General features: G+C 43.1%; 1 protein-coding gene across 8 annotated transcripts; it reads right to left on the bottom strand.

Moving 5' to 3' along the window:
- Positions 1–1882: 1882 nt before the first annotated feature.
- brd2a (bromodomain containing 2a) lies at positions 1883–14063 on the bottom strand. 8 transcript variants are annotated; one of them, XM_021560562.3, is made up of 12 exons: positions 12233–14063; positions 8503–8809; positions 8062–8199; positions 7660–7807; positions 7124–7314; positions 6388–6861; positions 6120–6248; positions 5785–5988; positions 5134–5408; positions 4659–4984; positions 4285–4410; positions 1883–4020 (listed from the first exon to the last, which is right to left on the bottom strand). In XM_021560562.3, exons 1-12 carry the CDS (start codon positions 12262–12264, stop codon positions 3902–3904), a joined length of 2469 nt encoding a protein of 822 aa, XP_021416237.3. In that variant the 5' UTR covers positions 12265–14063; the 3' UTR covers positions 1883–3901. The 8 variants fall into 8 exon arrangements, with proteins under 8 accessions (XP_021416237.3, XP_021416238.3, XP_090084570.1 ...); XM_021560563.3 differs by having other exon boundaries at positions 1883–4023; XM_090228444.1 differs by having other exon boundaries at positions 4285–4413.
- Between the last annotated feature and the right edge of the window lie 6329 nt (positions 14064–20392).

Raw genomic sequence — 20392 nt, forward strand, 5'->3', positions numbered from 1 at the left:
CTAAAAAAATGAATGCGTTTCCTCTGGTTAATTCTAACCTAAGGTGGGTTCGTTCAGCCATTCCTAACGGGGAAATGAATGTTGAATGGGGTTCGTTAGGAGTAACACAGGCTGAGGATATTTTATACGTTTTGTTCTATGAGATAATATCAGGCAGTGTTAACATGACCTTTTATGTGTTGTTTTGATTGCAATAACGCTTCAAAAACACACAGAATATTTTTTTCTTTATCACAGCACGAATTGTACAAGATCTCCTAAACCTATGTTTACCACAGACCGTATTCGGCGTTTAACCCCATTCGTTTCACCATAAGCTTTGGCCAACGAGCCATTGCAGAGGAAGTGCCTACAAAAAGACAGCATTAATATTGCTCAGTATATTTTAATTGAAGCAGGTAATACAGAAATAATAATATTTTGACCTAATATGGAAAGCTATAGGCACAAACATTCAGACAAAGCAATTGCACTTCAATAGGCCGAAACAGTATCAGTGTTTCTCAACCTCGGGCTCGTGGTCCGCTGGGATACTGCAGATGGTCCAGGAATATTTTTAGATTTTTAAAGGGTTCTCAGCGAAGCCATAAACGCCTATTGTTATTGTCTGAATCCTTCTTATTTATTTTTTTCTTGACATGGTTAAGTAACTCAAGCATAGATCGGTAACTTGTTTTCTAATTTGGCACACAGAAAGGCCATGAGAAAATTGGTCAAAAATAATGGCACTGATTGGCCTATAGGGAGCACTGTTATAAGCAGTCTCACTTAAACCCTCATATTTGTCGCCCCGGCTTAAAAATGTATATGTAGGTGTCTTTCTTTAAGCTGAACAAATTTGCCCCAAGGACCCAAGAGGTCTGTCAGGCTAGATTTCCCTCCATCTTGGACATTTTGGAAAACCTTTCAAAACGTGTTCTCAGGAACCATAGGTCCAAATAACACCGTGTATTTAACATCATGATAAAAATAATATTTTGCTGAGGTTGTGTTATTTGCCCTGTCTTTTAGATGGATACATTATGGTACAGAAGCTGGAGGATTGTGACTATAGTGAGGATCTCTCTGTGTGCACTGTTCAACCTTGGCAAATACACTATATATTCAAAAGTATGTGGACACCCCTTCAAATGATTGGATTCGGCCATTTCAGCCACACCCGTTGCTGACAGGTGTATAAAGTCAAGCACACAGCACAGCAATCTCCATAGACAAACATTGGCAGTAGAATGGGCCTTACTGAAGAGCTCAGTGACTTTCAACATTGCACCGTCATAGGATGCCACCTTTCCAACAAGACAGTTCGTCAAATTTCTGCCCTGCTAGAGCTTCCCCGAACTTTAAGTCCTGTTATTGTGAAGTGGAAACGTCTAGGAGCAACAACGGCTCAGTCACAAAATGATAAGCAACACAAGCTCACAGAATGGGACCGCTGAGTTCTGAATCGCGTGGAAGCTGGTGGGAGGAGCTCTTCCATTAATTTCAGCCCATCCTCCTATAGCTCCTCCCACCAGCCTCCACTGCCGCACACAAGCCTAAGACCACAATGCCAAGCGTCAGCCGGAGTGGTGTAAAGCCTTCCCAGAAGAGTGGAGGCTGTTATAGCCGCAGGGGGAACCAACTCCAAGATTAATGCCCATGTTTTTGGAATGAGATGGTCGACGAGCAGGTGTCCACATAGTGTATGGGTCTGTTGCTCTCTGACAGATATGAGAATAGGTCGGCACACATGTTCTTCACTGACTGCTGCCATCTAGTGATCCATGTCCTCATGGTAAGAAGTTCATCTCTTGAAAACAATTGTCCCTAATAAGTGAAAGCTTCTCATCCCTGTATCAAATCATTCCATGGACCCATTTTCTTGATCAAAACAGACACAAAGTCAATGTTAAAGAGCTCTCTCTCTCTCTCTCTCTCTTTATTTTTAGAGGTGGACAGTTCAAAGTATTTTTTCTTAGAAAAGAAACCGAACACAAGAAACAACCACTCAATTGTAGGGGGGAAGAACATGACTAAGAGAACGAAAGCAAAACCAGGAACCTCTGGTAGAAACATGCTCCACACTTTTTTAAAGTCTAAGTCTTGCCTTTTTTCCTTAGAGCTGTACACATTTTTGCTTGTAGTTTTTGTCATTATTACCAATATAACTTTCTCCATTGCCTTCAAGTAAATGCAATAAAGATTCCAGGATTCCATTCAAATCCCCGGGAAATAAATAACTGATCACACAAGTACAAAATCTAAATTCTCAAACTATTATATAAAAAAAAAAAGCACGATTCTTAACTAAATCAGTTTAGTACCTCCGAATCTCATGAAGCATATATACAGCTTCTGTTAATCGCACTATGAGCAAGGAAATGGTCACTACAATCTTCTTCCCAAACCAGATTTAGCTAAATTGAATAAAACATCCAGCTGCCAAAAAGTTAAAAGGCCAAGTAGTTAAAATAAATAGTGTGGTTCTGTGCCGCAAAGCACTGCTATGGCAACGGTATGGGAATCACATCTGGGGTACAAGGAAGGCATGTCAGCACCCCACTGAACCGTACTAAGATCAAATCTCTATATTTATATATAACATTTTAAAAATTCCCCCAGACAAAGTGAAATGAAAAGGTGAAGTCTCAATCTAGTCATTGTGCACTACCCATGCAAGTTCAAATGTCTTGCAAGAGAGATGTGACCATTCAGTAGTCTGTAGACTTCACTAGACGTATCCAATTGACGGAACACAACAAGGGAAGAATCTGTTTGCGTGTAGGTAAATGTTGAATTGAGACATGTCCTCACAATTTATTTGCAGGTTGGTCACAAGAAGATAGAAACACGTCATTTACAGAGTGAAAAAAAAATAGGAAAAAGTTAGTTTGCTTAAACCAAAACGTCTCATTAAATGTGTACAACGGACACCCCTCTCAAGCTGTAGAAGTACATGCGTATGTTGCGGTCTTGATGCTCTTCAGTTTCTCCATGTGTGCAGTTCATACATTTATACTGAGCCAAGGTGCTTTACAATGCACAATGATTTAAACAACCTGCATCAACAAGATGAACAACTAAGCAGGACTGTGTTTACTGTGCGAGGCCGTGCCCCACACATTCTCACACACACTTTGCCCTCTATACAGAAAGACTAAAGCCAGCCTTTCTACACCTTTACTTTCTCCCCACATTTGAGGATTCCTTAAAATTCTTCTTTATAAAAGAAAAATATATATTTATATATTTGTACACGGTATATACACAGTGTGGCGAGAAAGACATAGTACAAGATGATCCCAGAGTTCTGGACCTATCCACCCGTCTCGCTTTCTAGAGCCTGTAGAGATCCTGTCGTCTTTCTAGAGCCTGTAGAGATCCTGCCGTCTTTCTAGAGCCTGTAGAGATCCTGCCGTCTTTCTAGAGCCTGTAGAGATCCTGCCGTCTTTCTAGAGCCTGTAGAGATCCTGCCGTCTTTCTAGAGCCTGTAGAGATCCTGCCGTCTTTCTAGAGCCTGTAGAGATCCTGCCGTCTTTCTAGAGCCTGTAGAGATCCTGCCGTCTTTCTAGAGCCTGTAGAGATCCTGCCGTCTTTCTAGAGCCTGTAGAGATCCTGCCGTCTTTCTAGAGCCTGTAGAGATCCTGCCGTCTTTCTAGAGCCTGTAGAGATCCTACCGTGGGCACTTTTTCCAATGAGACGATGCAATTCTCTGTCAACCCTCTAGGTTACTAAAGCAATGAAACAACTCAATATTTCTCCATCCACTTTCTGTTGGGTTTGGCTTCTCTGGACACAGGGAAAGCTTTCTCTTAATTCCAGGTCAGTTCTGACTATAGTCTGATCCGCCTGCGGCTCTGTTAGCAGTTCTGCACTGTCCTATCCGGGGTTTGCGGGATCCAGGCCCGTCCTTCCGGAGCATTCAGTCCGAGTCACTGGTGTCAGAGGACGACGATGAGGAAGAGGAAGAAGAGTCTGAGCTGGAGCTGCTGGCGCTGAGGCGAGACGCCACGGCATGGGGCTCCACAGCACTGGGCTTCTCTGCTGAGCGATACACACAAGATAAAATACTTGTAATATAATGTTAAGATAACCCCACACGTTTTCCAAAGACCCGAGCTGATCTCGTTCAGAACTTTTTCATGACATGCTATGTAGGTCGACATGGCCATATGCTAGTGAAAATGTACTGAGACAGTAATATTTAAATACATTTGGGCTTGTAGTTTCACATCTCTATGCATGCTCTGAAATGAGTTGTCATGTCTACTCTGTGGGCAGTGATCCAGATTTATTCTGACTCACCTTTGGTTTTCTGAGGCTTCTTGCCAGAGTTGAGCTGCCCGCTGACATCCAGCAACCTCTGCTCCAGTTCCAACTGCTTCTCCAGAGCCAGCTCCTCCCGGGACTTCCCTGCTCCACCTTTCTTCCCTACTAACAGAGAGGAGACCGGGAGGTTAGATGATGCAATGTCTGCATTCACCAACCGATCCAAATAAACCGGAGATTAAGTCACTATAATGCTACCCAGTGAAATCTTGGGAACAGGGGAAATCTTTATGACATTTGACCAAAATTGTGACATAAAAACCCTATGGTCGCGCCCATCCAGGGACACATACCAGGGACCAGAGAAGATTTGAAAACAGATCTGGCACTACATAGGAAAGCTCTCTCACCATAAGGTTTGCGAGGCTTCTTGCGGAGGCAGGTCATAACGTAGCGTTCCAGCTCACGCAGCGTGGACGGCTTGAGCGTCTCAAAGTCTATCTCGATCTCCTCTGGGTCAGTGTCGCGCAGCGATGGCTCGCGCGCCTGGATGATATGAACCACGCGGCCCAGCTTCTCCCCGGGCAGCTTGTTGATGTCCAGGCTGAGCTGGCGCTTCTCGTCGTAGCTCATGGGCGACACCTCGTCCTCCTCCTCTGAGTCGTAGTGGGGGAGCATGGCGGCAGCGCTCATCTGGTGCATGCTGAGCATCACCGCCTGCGACTTCTTGGAGGACCTGAGGGTGAAAGTGTGATTTAATGATTCAATCCTGAAGGTGCACATTTTGTTTTTGTCAGGAATACTTGAGGATTTTTTATAGCATGGAGACAATAAATCATATCATGACAGAGAGATGTTGAAGCGCTGCTAGCAGAGAGCACCCACTTGCTCTTGTTGCTCTTCTTGCCAGTGCCCCTCTTGCCCTGTGTGGAGCCCCCTTTGCTGCTCTTGGTCTTAGGTGTCTTCGGCATCTTCGACGTCTTGGTGACCTTGGGCGTTTTGGGCGGCCGGATGGGCATATCCTCTTCGACTGGCACCCGGCTTCCCCGATGCTTCTCGGGCTTCTTCTTCTTCTTCTTGTCCTTCTTCTCTTTCTTCCTCTTAGGCTTGACGATGGGGCCCTGGGAGAGTGCGGCCAGTTGCTCATGAACTGCTTTCAGCTGATGGGACCGTGGAGAGGACATGGTCAGTGACTGTTGTGGCAACCACTTCCAGCTAAGGTATACAGAAATACTTTTGCAAAAAAAAGATATATTACACACTGTATATAAATACAAAAATCCTATACATGACTTTTCCTAATAGCACTGACTTTGCTGACAGCTACTTTATTGAAGAAAAATGTACTCACTATGACTGAGATATGGTTGTCTCAACCATCTAGCTATAGATGAAAAGGCTAACTTTAAGTCGCTCTGGATAAGAGCATCCGCTAAATGACTAAAATGCCATGTATTATAGTGAGGATGCAGTGTGATGGTGTGTGTGTGGTGTTGCGGTGGACGCAGGGCCGGGTCAGTCTACCTGTGTACACACCTGTTCCTGCAGCTCGGCCAGGCGGTGTGCACGCTCCTCCTCGCTGTCCGAGCTGGGGCTGCTGTCGCTCTCGCTCTCGCTGCTGGGGTCGCTCTCAGACGAGGACGAGGAGGAAGAGGAAGAAGATGAGGAGCGTCCACCCATGGAAGCGGGAGGGGCCGCAGGCTCGTCGGGCATCTTGGCAAAGCAGAACTCAAAGACGTCCTGGAGAGGGGGAGGACTATATCAGACCAGCGCACTCGTGTCCATTCAGCTGTGTGAAACTACTGTGCAAGGCCATAAAAACTCAGCCAGGAAAAGACATATCTCCATGCGTAAAATGTGTTGACCCATACCTGTAGTTTGCGTGCCATGGTTACCACGTCATGGTCTGGAGGGTTGTACTTATAGCAGTTAGAATACATTATCCTGACGTCACCGGCAAACTGCTGGGCGTCCCGGTACTCTCGACTGTCCATTTTCCTCTGCAGAGGGAGAGTGGAGGAAGTTAACGTCACATAATTACTGACAGTCTACCTTTATGGTGCTTGATGAAGCTGTGATGTACAGCCCTACCTAGAGTCCATAAGGATTACAAAACAGGCTGTGTGGTAGGGCATGTACCTTGATGGTGCTGAGGTCCATGGGCTGCTTGATGATGTCGTGGTAGTCATGTAGGCCCAGCATGGAGGCGTCCACTGGTTTGTAGAAAGGCCAGGCGTACGCCGCATGTTTCTTGGACAGCAGCTCTTTGAGAATCCCGTTGCAGTACCGGAGCTGCTGGCCCAGTTTGCCTCGTCGCACCGGCTGGAGCTGCACCGAGTCAGGCAGGTCTTTCTTCGGTGGCTTGATAGGGCGCCCACTGACTCCCCGCCTCCCTGCAGCTGCTTTGGCGCCCGCCATGCCTCTGCCGCGGCCCATACCAATACCCATCCCCATGCCGAGGCCTTGGCCTACCCCCAGCGAGGTGAGTGTCAACGGGGAGTCGGGTCCACCGACCATGCCCATGCCAATCCCGCCAACGCCCATGGTGATGGGTATGGGCATGGCCATGGTGGTGGGGGTGGTGGTGTCTGCTTTCCGCTTCACTCCCTTTTTCTGTTTGAGACAGAGACACAGGGGCTCTTGTCATTGACCGAACAGCCTGCCATTTCAGATCATTCTAAACGACAGATGATGTCACCAACTGCTGCCCTAACATTGTCGCAAACACTTTGATCAGTAGGTACTTTCATTTACAGTAGCACTGTCAGCTGCAAGGCCATAAGGTAAAGTTGTACAACATTAGTGTAGTTTAGGGGTAAGTGAACAGTGCACAGACAGTAGTTGACAGTATTTGTGTATCGACTGCTGCCCTTACCTTGGCTGTGGGCTGTGTGGGGGGTAAGCCTAGCATAGCAGGAGTACTGTGGAGGGTAGGAGGTAAACTCTTGGCCTGGAGTGTCTGTGGGGGGGTGGAGAGCAGCGACTCCGGGGTGTCTGGCGTGGGGGGAGAGTACGCGGACTGGGACACTGCCGGGACCTGGTGAGCAGTGGTCACTCCTCCTAGTACTGAGGCAAATGAAGAAAAATGTATTACGCATGGGAGATTATGCGTATTCACGGGGTCCTGTGTGGCTCAGTTGGTAGAGCATGGTGTTTGCCCATGCCAAGGTTTGTGGGTTCGATTCCCACTGGGGCCACCCATAAGAAATATATATGCATCACTTTGGATAAAAGCGTCATGGCTAAATGGCATATATATATATATCATCTGAGTCAATATCAAAACAGAACATGTTTCCCCCAAAATAATCATACAAAAAGTACCCCCCCCCCCAAAAAAAAAAACAATCACACTCAAAAACATTCATTAGCCGTACACAAACAGAATCACACAACCCCCCTCATGCTCACCTGCGGCTCTGCGTCCTTTGCCTGGCTTGCCCGGTTTGCCCCGTGGGGGAGGAGGGGGCAGTTCTATCTCCTCCTGGGGCATCTGGGCAACCTTCTGAAGGAAAGCCTTCTCCAGGGACTGGGCCATCAGAACAATGTCATCTGTTGGCTGGGAGACAGTCACCATGGAAAAGCTTTATTCGGCTGGAGAATACATGTAACTTCCCTAATTAAGATGTGAGATCAGCCTCATTTCTACCAGACTGTGTTTATTAGTGACATATCTCTGACAGCTTCCAGGGCTGTAAAATATAAATAGATAATGGGCTTTGTTACTCAACTGGAGTTTCGACTCCCTCTAGTGTCCAGCCAGTAACCTCAGTTGGTCAAAGCCTTATTTCTGACTGAAAATGTCACACACACCTTGTTGTAGATGTAGCAGTTGGTGAACATGGTGTTGAAGTCCTGCATGCACTCGCTGGCGCTGCGGTAGTAGTTGTTCTCCAGGCGCCTCTTGATGGTCCCCATGTCCATGGGCTGTTTGATGATCTTGTGATAGTCCTGAGGCAGAGAGGAGCAGGTTTACTTAATGCTGCTCTACCGATAAGTACACTGAGCTCTACAGACCTATTCAGTACTGTATTGTCTGCAAGCTTTAAAAAAATGTTTAAAAAAAGAAGCTTCTATAAAACTTCCCAACCTAAAAGATGAATAATTCTACAGTTGGTTCTGAAAACGGACATCCTAATATGCAAACAAGATAACTCTATTTGAATATCTATAAATAGCCACTGTTGTCGGTCTTCTTTTAGCTAAAGCACAATGTGACTGGGCTCTCTGGTAGTGGCTTGCAGGGACACTCACAGGCAAGCTGAGCTTGGAGGCGTCTACAGGCTCATGGAAGGGCCATGCGAAGTGGTGCCTCCACAGGGACTTCATCATGGCTCTCTGGAGGAACTGCAGCTGGTTGGTGGCGCGGCCCTGCCGGTTGGTGTCGTACACTAGGGGCCGTGGTGACCCAGAGGGGGGCGCTTGCCCATGGGGGAGCAAAGGCGGGCCCTCGAATCCCTCAAACAGCAGTGACGGTTTCCGGATGCGCTTGCCGGGGCCCGGAGGGCCCTGCTCCATCGTCATGACGCCCTGCAGGCCTATGTCGACCCCGCCCAGGGAGCTGTTGACGGACAGGGAGGAGGGAATAAGCATAGAGCAGTGGGGCATAGAGAAGAATTGGGAGGCGGAGAAAGGAGGGGGTATTGGATGTGACACAGCAGCCTTTGTAGAGCTAGCCTTCTACCTAGCTAGCCCTCTCTAAACGTCTTAAAATGAAGACAGGTTAACAAAAGTGAGTCATGCGCCCGCACCATGATTCGGTTTCAGTTGAGCTTTGAGTTAGTTACGATTCACAACTGCCTCATCAGCATTGTCAAAAACTAGAAGATTAGCCTCAATACCCGTACCGTCACAGGCTGTATAAAATGTGGTGATCTATGACACTGGAATCTGGGTGTGGTTTCAGGAGTTCTTGGACAGCTGGCCTCAGGCAGGCATTTGTGTGGTTCACTTTACGAATTGCCAAAAAGCTTATGCAATAAACCAAGACAAGGAACCCAATGACTGATGAATCATTTGTGCCGGCCGTGGTTTAGTGCCCCTGGCTGATATCTGTGGGCTGAAGTGGTCTCAACGGAAACACAAATCTGTTAAAACTGTGATAAGAGCCTGGCTGGACATACACAGCAACAGTGATACTCATAGTGAACATAAATTAACATACAAGCAGCTTGTTAATTGAAACTGTGGACTCGAATGCATTGACCATTGTGTACTGGTGATATGATCCCATAATCCCGCCATTATACACCCAGAGGCTTTGAGGAGAGCAATGCTACAGAAAAAAGGGAAAGCCATTTGCATGCATTTAACTGCCCATTGCGCCATGGCAACGAAGCTAACAAGTCTGTTCCATTGGATGGTATGCTGGTATAACCATGGTAACTAGGCACTACCCCCCCCACCATCACCTACAATAGAGGCAAAGTAGAAGTCCAAGTCTGCAGTCTGCAGTCAATTGTGGTGTGTACATTTAGCATTGTGACCAAAATACAATATGCATGTGTCAAAAGAAATCTTAAATCGAGGGGCTCAAGAGTGCAGTGATATCTTCAATCAACTCACAAGTTACCTTAACCCTGTTCAAGTGCCCTATGAGCAGAATGATTTACATACGCCATACCTCTGAATGAAGGGCAAGTTTATATACACGAGTAAAACAGTGCCAAAATGTTTTGATTTGTATTCCATGCCCTGTGAGTATTAACTGTGTGTACATAATTGACCAACTATTTAAGAGTGCAGTTTGTTGGCAATTAGAAGCCACTTATAGACAAATACTCTTTGGTGCTTTCTTCATAATGTTACCAATAATGAACAACTTCCTCTATACAGACAAGCTAAGAAACATGGAAAAGTTCAGTGACGCAACTGGGTGCCATGTCTTGTGCTTACACCAGAAAAGCAGGGGTTCAATATTTGCCAATCCCCAATACTCAAATAAGATTAACCAATTGTGGTTTGTTTGGCTGATCCAATTCTCTAATCTCTATATAGATGCCTAGTCACCTTTTACACACATCTCTACCTCAAGTACCTCTGCACATTGATCTAGTATTGATACTCCCTGTCTGTATATATATATTGACCTTGTGTAATTTATAATACCTTATTTTTTTCATAAACCCTGAATCGTTGGGAAAAGTACACAAGGCATACTCCAGTAGCATTCGGCGCATGTGATAAATCTATTTTATGCTCAAGTGAATATCAAAAGAGCAAACCATTCCATACTGTAGTCTGTGCGCCCCTTCATTCAGGACTAGATCAGTTGGGCTGCGTCTTCCTCATAAGTGAACACAGAGACTATTTGAGCAGAATTTAATATTCACCTGTGCTTACCTCAACAGGAACCCAAACAAATTAGTAACACTACTGCTGCACATGCCCGTTGTGGAGGTCATGCTGTCATGATTGTTCCATTACCAATTCTACAAAATGAAGACTTTCAGAGTTTCTTGATGACAGGTAAACTTGGGGTGTAGCCTATACTGATCAAGAGGACAATCCAAGTCAGAGATAACCCCTCCCCTATATACAGTTTAATATCAGCTGTTATTCAATGATACAAGTTGGAAAACACATTTGACATTTGATGTACTTTATTATAAAAGTTTTTTTTTTTTATACTCAAAACACTTAAGTCGCTGAGACTTGTCAGCAACAAAAAACGTATAATGTTATAATTGTACATGTGCAGCACTACCTTTAAAAAAGAAATGTGGGGAAATGGAAGACCACCATTGAGAACGTTGCACTGGACTAGTTCACTATTATGTGAGCAGTAATATATCACTGTCAGATTAAACGATGTCCAGTACTGTAGTAACATAAAAAGTTTGGTGAGAGGAAAGGTAAGTGGACTGTGAGGCCATTGCAAGCAACTGATGGGTAACTATTTCCGTCCAATTAGACACGTGACTTGCACACGCTGTTAAAAATACCATTGCATGGGCCTGGCATTAGGCGGAAATGATACAGAATGACTAAATGATCAGCACTATTACGTAACCGAAACGCAGCTATGAAATGTAACGTTCACTAAACATTTCACGTGTCCGCAAAACAAATTGGACTAGCCGGCTGGCTAGTTAACTAGCAATAGTTCCCCATCCAAATACACGAGACCGAGGCTCTCCAAATAGCCCCAACAGGTAAGGATAGCTAGCTACCTTACGAGCTTACCTTGGCTAGCCAGCTTAATTAGTTAAATAAAGGTCAAATACATTTTTTTTTATTTTTTTTAAATAAGCCTATCATGCCACCACAATCACTAGCTAACGTTAGCCACTGCTGTGTTGTGATTAGCAAAACGTCGGCTTTTACTCGACGAGATGGCTAGTAACGTAGCTAAGGAAAACATTCGCGATTATGCTACAGTAAATCCATGCGAATTTGTCAACTTGAGCTAGCGGAAACTAGCTACTTGTTAGATCGCTACCAAGCAGACTTATTCGCAAGTAATGGCCGTCTGCCGTACCCGTAGCTAGCTAACTGACACAGCAAGCTTATCCCCATGGTAGCTAGCGCGGTACATAAAGCAGACTCCCTGGCAAGCAATAGCCGTCTGCAACTAACGTATCTAGCTGACACGGCAAGCTGATCCAACGTCGCCAGCAATAATATACAGTCACAACGTGAAACTAGTTCACTTCTTACTGGGCTAGGCAACACTACAGCAAGGACTAGCTAGCCGAGACGCTGGGAAGATGGCGTCGGTGCAGCAAAATGTAAACGACAGTCGTCCCAATTAAGTGTTATTTTGCAGGTTGACGAAGAGTGGTCATATCCTGACAAACGTCCAATATATAATTTTTTATTGCAAAAAAGATATAAACGCTCTACGCCGGCTGAGCAGTCTTTGGATGTACAGCCAGTGTACATGTCGGTAATAAGAAAACATCGGTTTGTGAGTTAATGCAAATCTTAATGCAACAATATCCTGTCAGATCGCAAACTTAAAGTCAATTGTTCCGATCGGTACCTGTCATGGGGCGGGTTTATGGCCGTCTCCATCAGGATGGATCCGGATTCTGTTTAAATACCAATATTCAAGTTCCTGCTTCGCCCGTCCTTTCCTCCAGCCCCCACAGCACTAGACTGACCACTGCTTCAGCGAAATGGCAACTCACGTCTACGCCCGATACTTTATAGACCAACCATTCATCCTATTGGATACGGTAACTTAAGACTACGCCCCGTATTTTCTATTCGCAGTTGAATACGTCCGCCAGTTAGCACAGCCCCCCAAATAACTGTTTTTCTATTATGCTTTTCATCCAACCTATTCGCATATTGTTATTGTCAATCAAACAAAATTCTCGTTATCACTGACTAGACCTCCCATCACTCAAAAAGTATTATTTTTTTGTGGTTGTTTTACGTCGCTACTCTTTTACGAAATGCGACATCCCAAAACCCGCCCTTTCACTCATCAAATTACATTACGTCAACGTGGGCAGAGCAACGATAATGATTGGTCGCTGAATCTCTAGCGCGAACTTCCAGAGTAAACAGAAAGCAAGCCATTGGTTAGCGAGTCCGGTCACGCGTATCTATCAGATGCCAAACGTAGGCCGAGCGCTCAACGACACATTTCTCTCCGAGTAGCCGCATTTGAGTCCTTCCCAAGTGTTGGAGCGCCATCTTGAAGTGCAAAGAGTGCACACGAACTTTACTGTCTGCATACAAATTATTAGCCTATGAGATGGTGTCACAATGTACAAGAAATACCACTCCCTGCATTGAAACAAAGGCGATCATAACGCCTAGTTCTAAACTACTCGTATACCAAGTAAGAGCCACGTGCTGTTTGACCTAGCTACATTTAACCAAGATGACAATTTACAGACAACTGAAAAAGGCCATCATTATCCAAGGCCTAATATTTCAGAACTTACCATACTATTAGTGGCTTAACATCTGATGGATAAAATACCATAACTCGCACTCAAGCTGGGTTTTTTTAAATGGCTTATAAAGGCAAACTTCCACCCTAAGCCAAAGTGGTAAAGGAAATTGCCCTCCATTGAATGACACAGCATTTCTCTCAACTCTTGCTGAAATGGTTATCAAAGTAGAGTTTCGGATAACAATCAATCACTTTTATAAGAATTACTATGAGACACTTCAAGCAAAGGTTGCACTCGGTTTTAAGAATTTTAGAGCCATGTTGCTCTGCTTCAATAACACCCATGTAGGCCGCATCCACGATTTGAACACTTCAACTAAATCGTAATTTATAAGCCTTACAATCTCCCAACATGAGCTGCCCAGAGAAAACCCAAACAGAAAACCTACATTCAGACAAACTAAATCCCCAAACAGTTCCTATCATATATACCGACAAGATACTCATTCTACCAAGTCCACGTGCAACAAACTACAATGAATCAGCAAAATGCCAACCTTCGACAACAAAATAAACTCGTAAAGTAGTTAAGAGCTGTACAAAATGGTTCCCTAATGCTAATACCCATCCCCCACACCAAGGTTACACGTTCTCTCCAATGTCACTGAACTAAATTCTCACGATTTTCAATATATACGGACAAAAATTATACATTTAAAAGCCTCGAAATACATCGAACATTGAATTAAACCATGCATTGATATTCTTAATCGTGAGTAAATATGAAGGAAAAAATACATTTTGCAAATTGATTCCCAGGGTTACATGAAAATTAACTACTAAAAATCTCGATTTGTAAATCCATTACGCAGAGTAAAACTTTCCTTCAAAAATCTCCTTGTCCTCCACCACGATCGTTTTTTTTTCAACACATTTTCCTCCAACATGTCCGACTTCTTCCTCATTCAATGAAGTGGGGGAAGGGAAGTCATGTGATAAATAAGCTAATGGCGCACTGTTTGCCAAAGGTTGGAGGCTACACAACTGCTCCAGGAAAAAATATATTGATGTATCCGGATTGTCATCTTGCCGTAACAAATTATATCATTTGTCCACATGTTGCTGTATTAAAGTTAATTAGACCGTATAACTTTGCAAAATCCAGAACAAAGAGCATACTTTCGTGTATCACAGCTTTGCACCGATTGGACAAACCCAACCCACGTGGTGCGGCTTGGATTTACAGAAATATTGATTGAAATGTTTCCTTGACACAACTGCAGTAATCCATGCAAGCAAACAATATCAATTTCCAGTCTCAACACGACCCTTATATTTGTTAGAACCGCATATATTCTCTTGACAACGCTCATATTTCGGTTGCAAGCATTGTGGCTTCCACTGCGACATCAAACTGCGCATGCGTTAGATATGGGCGAGCCTATTTGGGATATTGCCACTATACAGAGTGGACTCAATTCTAAATTCATTTTCTCATTTGGAGAAAGGCAGAGATGTTTCGTTAGGAGCTGGGGATGGTATCTGATCCTAGATCTGTGTTCACCCAGGAAACTTCTACCTTGAGCTGTTACTGAATACAGATTATTATCAGAAGATGAGTATTTGTGATGTATTGAAAATGTCAAATAAAATGTTTCAAAGAAAGAAGTTTCAAGTAACTGTAGGCTAAACGTTATATGATTGTGGGAAAATTATTGTGATTGTGGGTAGTTGTTTAAGACACAAGTGCAACTTCCATATATGCCGAATTTATTTAGTCTCCAAACTACAAATAAATATAACGTTACGTTGTTATCTTGCCGCAACCTCAAATGTCTATAGCATGACAGGTCAGTAGGCTATGAACCACAAACGGAGATATCTAGGGGACATTCTGACCAATTTGAGTTGGCCATTGTGGTGTGATCTAATCAGGCTTCCAACAGAGAACAGAGTGTCCTTTGTGCTTTCTCAGGACTTGACAAATAGGACTTGCTGCTGAAGTTGCACGCTCACACCCCACCCTCAGTTCACAGAGCTCACTCAGAGGAAGACGTCTCTGAGTCACCAAAGCATTCGGCGCATGAGCCGTGTCACATGATGATTTGGCCAGCAGAGAAGTGGTTGCTAGGGAAGCTCTCTCCACCGCGACGCGTCATTTCTTTCACTGGCGAGCCATCCTTGGCAACAGCCCCACTTGTTTACTGGCGACGCAAGCAGAGTAGTGTGAAAATACAAGGGAGGGTATATGAGCGTTCATGACTATGGAAACTTATTTTCCTCCTTTGCGTTTGTTGAGCGAGACCCTCTCTCCCTTCTTTCACATTCTATGAATACCATGAACAATTACTGTTATGGCTTAAATTTTGTGACTTCATTTGGACTACCTAATAAAACTTGGGATAGGACTTCTACATTTATTAATTTGGTCCCTCAGGCACCTTGCATTAACTGACTGTTTGTGGCTGTGTATAAAACAAAAGCTGCATTGCTCTAAGGGGTGCTTAAAGTTTTGGGCTTGGTGGGCCAAAATATAATCTGAGTGGTGGGCCCTGGGCTGAACAAATAGTTAGGATGTATTTAGCTTTTTAGGGGCTTTAAACAACAGCTTTTTAGTAAGCAATCATAAAATCACACTTCAAACATGAATCAAATTGCAGCCATATAACTTGATACCTATAGCACATTCTGATTACCGGTATTAAAGATGCATTAAAAAAAATCATTCATACAGATCATAAGGATAATAACTTGAATATTTTTCAAATTACTTGAATATGGGAAAGGTGTAACAATTTCTATTTGCAGCAGTAAGTATCTGAACTGCATTAGAAAAGTATTGGAAAGTTCAGGAAAACATCAGGGAAGCTCATCAGGCAAATCACCCCTAAGTGAGATTTGATTGGGGGGCACAGCAACCACATGGGCAAGACATCTTGAATATTAATTTAAAAAAAAACTTTGAACAGTAAATTGAGACCGCATCTGACTTCAAATCAAACACCAGGGGCTCTCCGTTTGGTTGGCCCTACTCTATGTGATGTTGTTTTGACAATCCTGTATTTAAAACAGGGCTCTGTCCTAATGCCACAAATGGTGTATCTCTCAAATTGAAAAGCCTAGAGTGCATTTTAAGGGACAATTTCCCAGACACAGATTCAACCTACTCCTAAAAAGTCTGCCCAATGAAGAATCTCTATTGAAAGTGCTTTTAAATACAGGAATATACTCAAGGTCCACGAAACCAGCCATGTGTCTGGACCATGGGCTCAAACTCTAATTCCAATTTAGAACTAATTGATACTCAAATTATATAGTGCGATGTAGTGCCGCACAGTTTGTACAAATGTGTCCAGGCCTCTAAAACAGCTTTGTAATTATGCATTCATACTCTAGAAAGGAAGGCAGCATCCAAGAACGATGATTAGCATCTGAATAGAAGTTAGTACTTCCCTTAGATGGTTACTCCAAGGTGTACAGCACTCCGATTTTGGAGTGTTCAAGGAACAGACACAGTTCACTAAAGATTTTTCGAAGAGTAACTATTTTACAATGTAAGGAGCTACGTCTAGTTCAACTAGTAATTTAACTACATTTTGCAGTAGCTTGGTGGTAGTTGAACAAAAAGCTAATCTTGGTAGTCCTTTCAGTAGTTAATTACTTTTTCTAACTACTGGAACAACACTACTTTTTTTTTTTAAGAAAAGGAAATGTGGATGGAGTAGATAAGAATTTCCTTTCTTTTTCAGCATCAGACCTGCCTAGTTCTCACTTGAAACATAGTTTCTGTGTTTTATAGGCTAAATTACATTCTGTTATTAACATTGACGTCAGAGTGATCTGTTCTTGCAATTTGTAGTCTATGAAATTTCACATTTAGATATGATAATTTAGTAGTTTGGATGTAGTAAACTACTTTTTCAGAGTTAAGTCAACAATATCTTTCTTACTGGTAGCTTTAGTGTAGCTTAACTTTCTCCAGTGTGAAGTCATTGGTAGCTTGGGAAACTATATTTTCAGAGTAGCTTCCCCAACACTGCTATTTTATTGGGGCTAAATAGCTCAGTTGGAACAGAATGTTACTGAAGCTCTAAAGGACCCTGGTTACACCTGCAGCCACAGATAAGAGCTTCATTAGTTATCACCACATTGAATGAGATTAAGATTCATTTGTCCTGTGTTGCTCAGTTGGTAGAGCATGGCACTTGCAACACCAGGGTTGTGGGTTTGATTCCCATGGGGGAGCAGTAGGAAAATGTATGCACTCACTACTGTAAATATCTCTGAATAATAGCATCTGCTAAATATGTCAAATGTATACTCCCAAAGAGAACCATCTGTTTTGCAGCATACTGCATGTCTCAGACACACAGGTATACAAAACAAATGTAAGATACCAGGTAATGTAGAAAAGCACCAATATTGTATTTTACTGGTTTCACATGCACATCTTTTTTTCGAGTGTAGTTTAAGTTTTCATTCAGGGATAGCTCAAGTTTGCTCAGATCACTTGTGTGTTTGAATCAGTGAGGTCTAGTCAATGACTGATTTCTTGGGAGGGGCTCGACTGGTGCTTCTGAGGGTTGTTCTCATTAATTTATCCCCCATTTGCAAGTTGAAGGCAGAAAGATAGTGCTTCAGCCTGATGGCCTACAAACAGGCCGGGAGGTGTGAATGGATGGTATGCCATCCCATTGTGTCACCTTCCCTGTTTTTCCGCTCCATAGAATGATATGAAAACAACAAGGGAGCAGCCTAGAAATGCACTGGTAAACAACTCTTCACAATTCTCATATCATTCTCTCATTGCGATTAAAGCTTTTCTACAGGAATAGTAGAGTTGCGTTTTCACCGTGGATGTGCAGAATGAGTCAAAGTAAGTCTGAAGACTTTTCAGATGTTTAAAAAAAAACTATACCTATCAAACTGCTGTGTTTATATACTTTCACAAAAGATAAGTAAGCTCTTTGACCTGTTTTGTTGACTGTTGTGAATCAACCAAAAATCCAGTTCCACTCTGATGTACCACTTCAGAGGGGAAGACACTCTGAGATAGTGTTGATTCTGAACATCTTTCATTGTTGATTTGACCAGTACCTGCCAGACAGAGCAACCTGGACTCAAGAGCTAGACGTAACATAGTACATGTAAATCCGGGACAGTGCAAAATGTTACATTTCGTATTGGTATGTATTCATTTTGGGATGTCCGTCATCCATTCGTAACGTTAGCTAGGTGACTAACGTTAGTTAGGCTACGGGTTAGTGTTAACATTAAGGTTCAGAGAAGAGTTAGCTAACATGCTAAGCAGTTACAAAGTAGCAAGTAATTGCAAAATTGCTAATTAGTTAAAATGGTAAAGTTGTCCGTGATGAGACTCAAACACGTAACCTTTGGGTTGTTAGATGTTCGCGTTATGTGACCGACAGCCTTGATATAGCAAAATTTGAAATTGTGTTGTTTTTACATTGGATAAAAGCACAGACAGAGCTACAAAATGGTACTGTATATCAAACACTGCATTTGACGAAAAATGGGAAATGAATTCTGCTTTGAAAGTTGATAAACTTGTAACCTCACTTTTGAGAAAATGGCCCTTGAATATTTTGGTACACCTACCGGAAAGCTCTTCTTTGTCTACTCCCATTCAGCATGGTTCACACCCTTTTAAGCCAGCCCCACACATCTCTTTAAGGATTCACATGTGACGTCATGTGCTAAACAGTGAGTAGTGTAGTAAAGATGAAGACTAAAAGTGGTAAAAGTAGTAGCCTAAAATAAGGAAAAATTCCAGGTAAACAGAAAGTGTCCAGATAAAAATGTTTTATAAATATTAGATGACGCTTACCCAGACACATTTTGCTAAATTGATGGGTCTTTCTCAGAAGGTATAAACGGTACAGCGAAATGGTTACTTGCATAGTTGCAATATCAAAATAGATTGTGTCAATGTAAAGAAAAAATAACAAGTGTCAATGCCAGTAGAGAAAGAACAAAATAATAAACAGCATGTACAAGAACAATAATGATATCAGTGATATTGGTGATAGATGAGGCAGTTATATGCATACAATCAGGGGTAAAGTGGCTGAGCAGCAGGATAAAAAAAAAAAATAGTCGCAGCAATATATGACATGTGTGTTAGGAGAGTTATGTGAATAGAGGCACTGCAGATAGTGCTGATGACTGGGAACTGGACCCCAGTGATGAACTGGTCCCTCTGAACCACGGATGAACAAGGGAATCTATATTCGGAGAGCCTGTTTCAGTCCTGCCCTTGACTTTGGCGCAGGGCATGTGATGTCCATAGCCTCTTCGTTGCAAAACTCCCTGATCTTCTCAAAAAGATAAGTCTGTCTAGCTGTGTCCAGTCCAAGTGGTGCTTGTACAGGCAGACCATCTATGGGAGGAAGGATGTCAGTGATGCTCCTTGGCGACAACAAGACCAGGCTCCAGAGCATTGAAGCTGTAAAACAGGAAATTAAAAAAATTGAGAAGACATTACAACCTTGCATAACATTAATTCACCTCCCAAGTTTAGATAAGAAGAATAACCTCATACAATGCAATGAAAATGATATTCAACTGAAGTGCTGGTACTGCTTGACATGTGGCAGCGGCCTGAAGTACAGAGTCAGGTGTTGTTGCCAGCCATAGCTTTCCACCAGCACCGTACCATCCTCCAAATCAAATCACATTTTATTGGTCACACATACATGTTTAGCAGATGTTATTGCGGGTGTAGCGAAATGCTTGTATTTCTAGCTCTGACAGTGCAGTAGTATCTAACAATTTCACAACATATATCCAATACACACAAATCTAAATAACACAAAAACATTTCTGGGCTAATAATGTAAGAAATAATACATTAAAAAAACGTATAATACCTAAAAAAAGTTTCCTAAGAACTAGAAGCACAGCAGCCCTGTCTGTTTGCGCTAGGCTGACAGTCCAAACAGCTGTGGGATGTTGACCCCTGTCACAGTGCTGTCCTTCACAACACCAGCAATCTCAGACAAAGTGTTCACTCTGGTCTTTCTGAAGCGCTGCTTGATGTGGCTGAAGCACCAGTCGGGTGCAAACTTGATGTGGCAAACAACAAAAGAACATTAAGATAAATTAAAATAAATTGTCTCACCCCTGTCAGTCTGTCTTTACACAGCTCAGTGATATATATATATATATATATATACACACACACACACACACACACACACACACGGTTGGGTAGGTTACTTTCTAAATGTAATCCGTTACAGTTACAAGTTACCTATCCAAAATTGTAATCAG

The sequence above is a fragment of the Oncorhynchus mykiss genome, chromosome 30 (genome assembly GCF_057628025.1).
Source record: "Oncorhynchus mykiss isolate SJ-2025 chromosome 30, ASM5762802v1, whole genome shotgun sequence".
NCBI classification, from domain to species: domain Eukaryota; kingdom Metazoa; phylum Chordata; class Actinopteri; order Salmoniformes; family Salmonidae; genus Oncorhynchus; species Oncorhynchus mykiss.

What these genes read in the sequence shown, in the direction of transcription:
- brd2a (XM_021560557.3), bottom strand. Translation starts at nt 12,264, where the DNA reads ATGGAGACGGCCATAAACCCGCCCCATGACAG. An exon ending in CCACACAGCCCACAGCCAAG is followed by an intron (nt 6,862 to 7,123) that starts GTAAGGGCAGCA and finishes TGTCTCAAACAG; the next exon opens with AAAAAGGGAGTGAAGCGGAA. An exon ending in AAGAAGAGCAACAAGAGCAA is followed by an intron (nt 4,985 to 5,133) that starts GTGGGTGCTCTC and finishes TTTCACCCTCAG; the next exon opens with GTCCTCCAAGAAGTCGCAGG.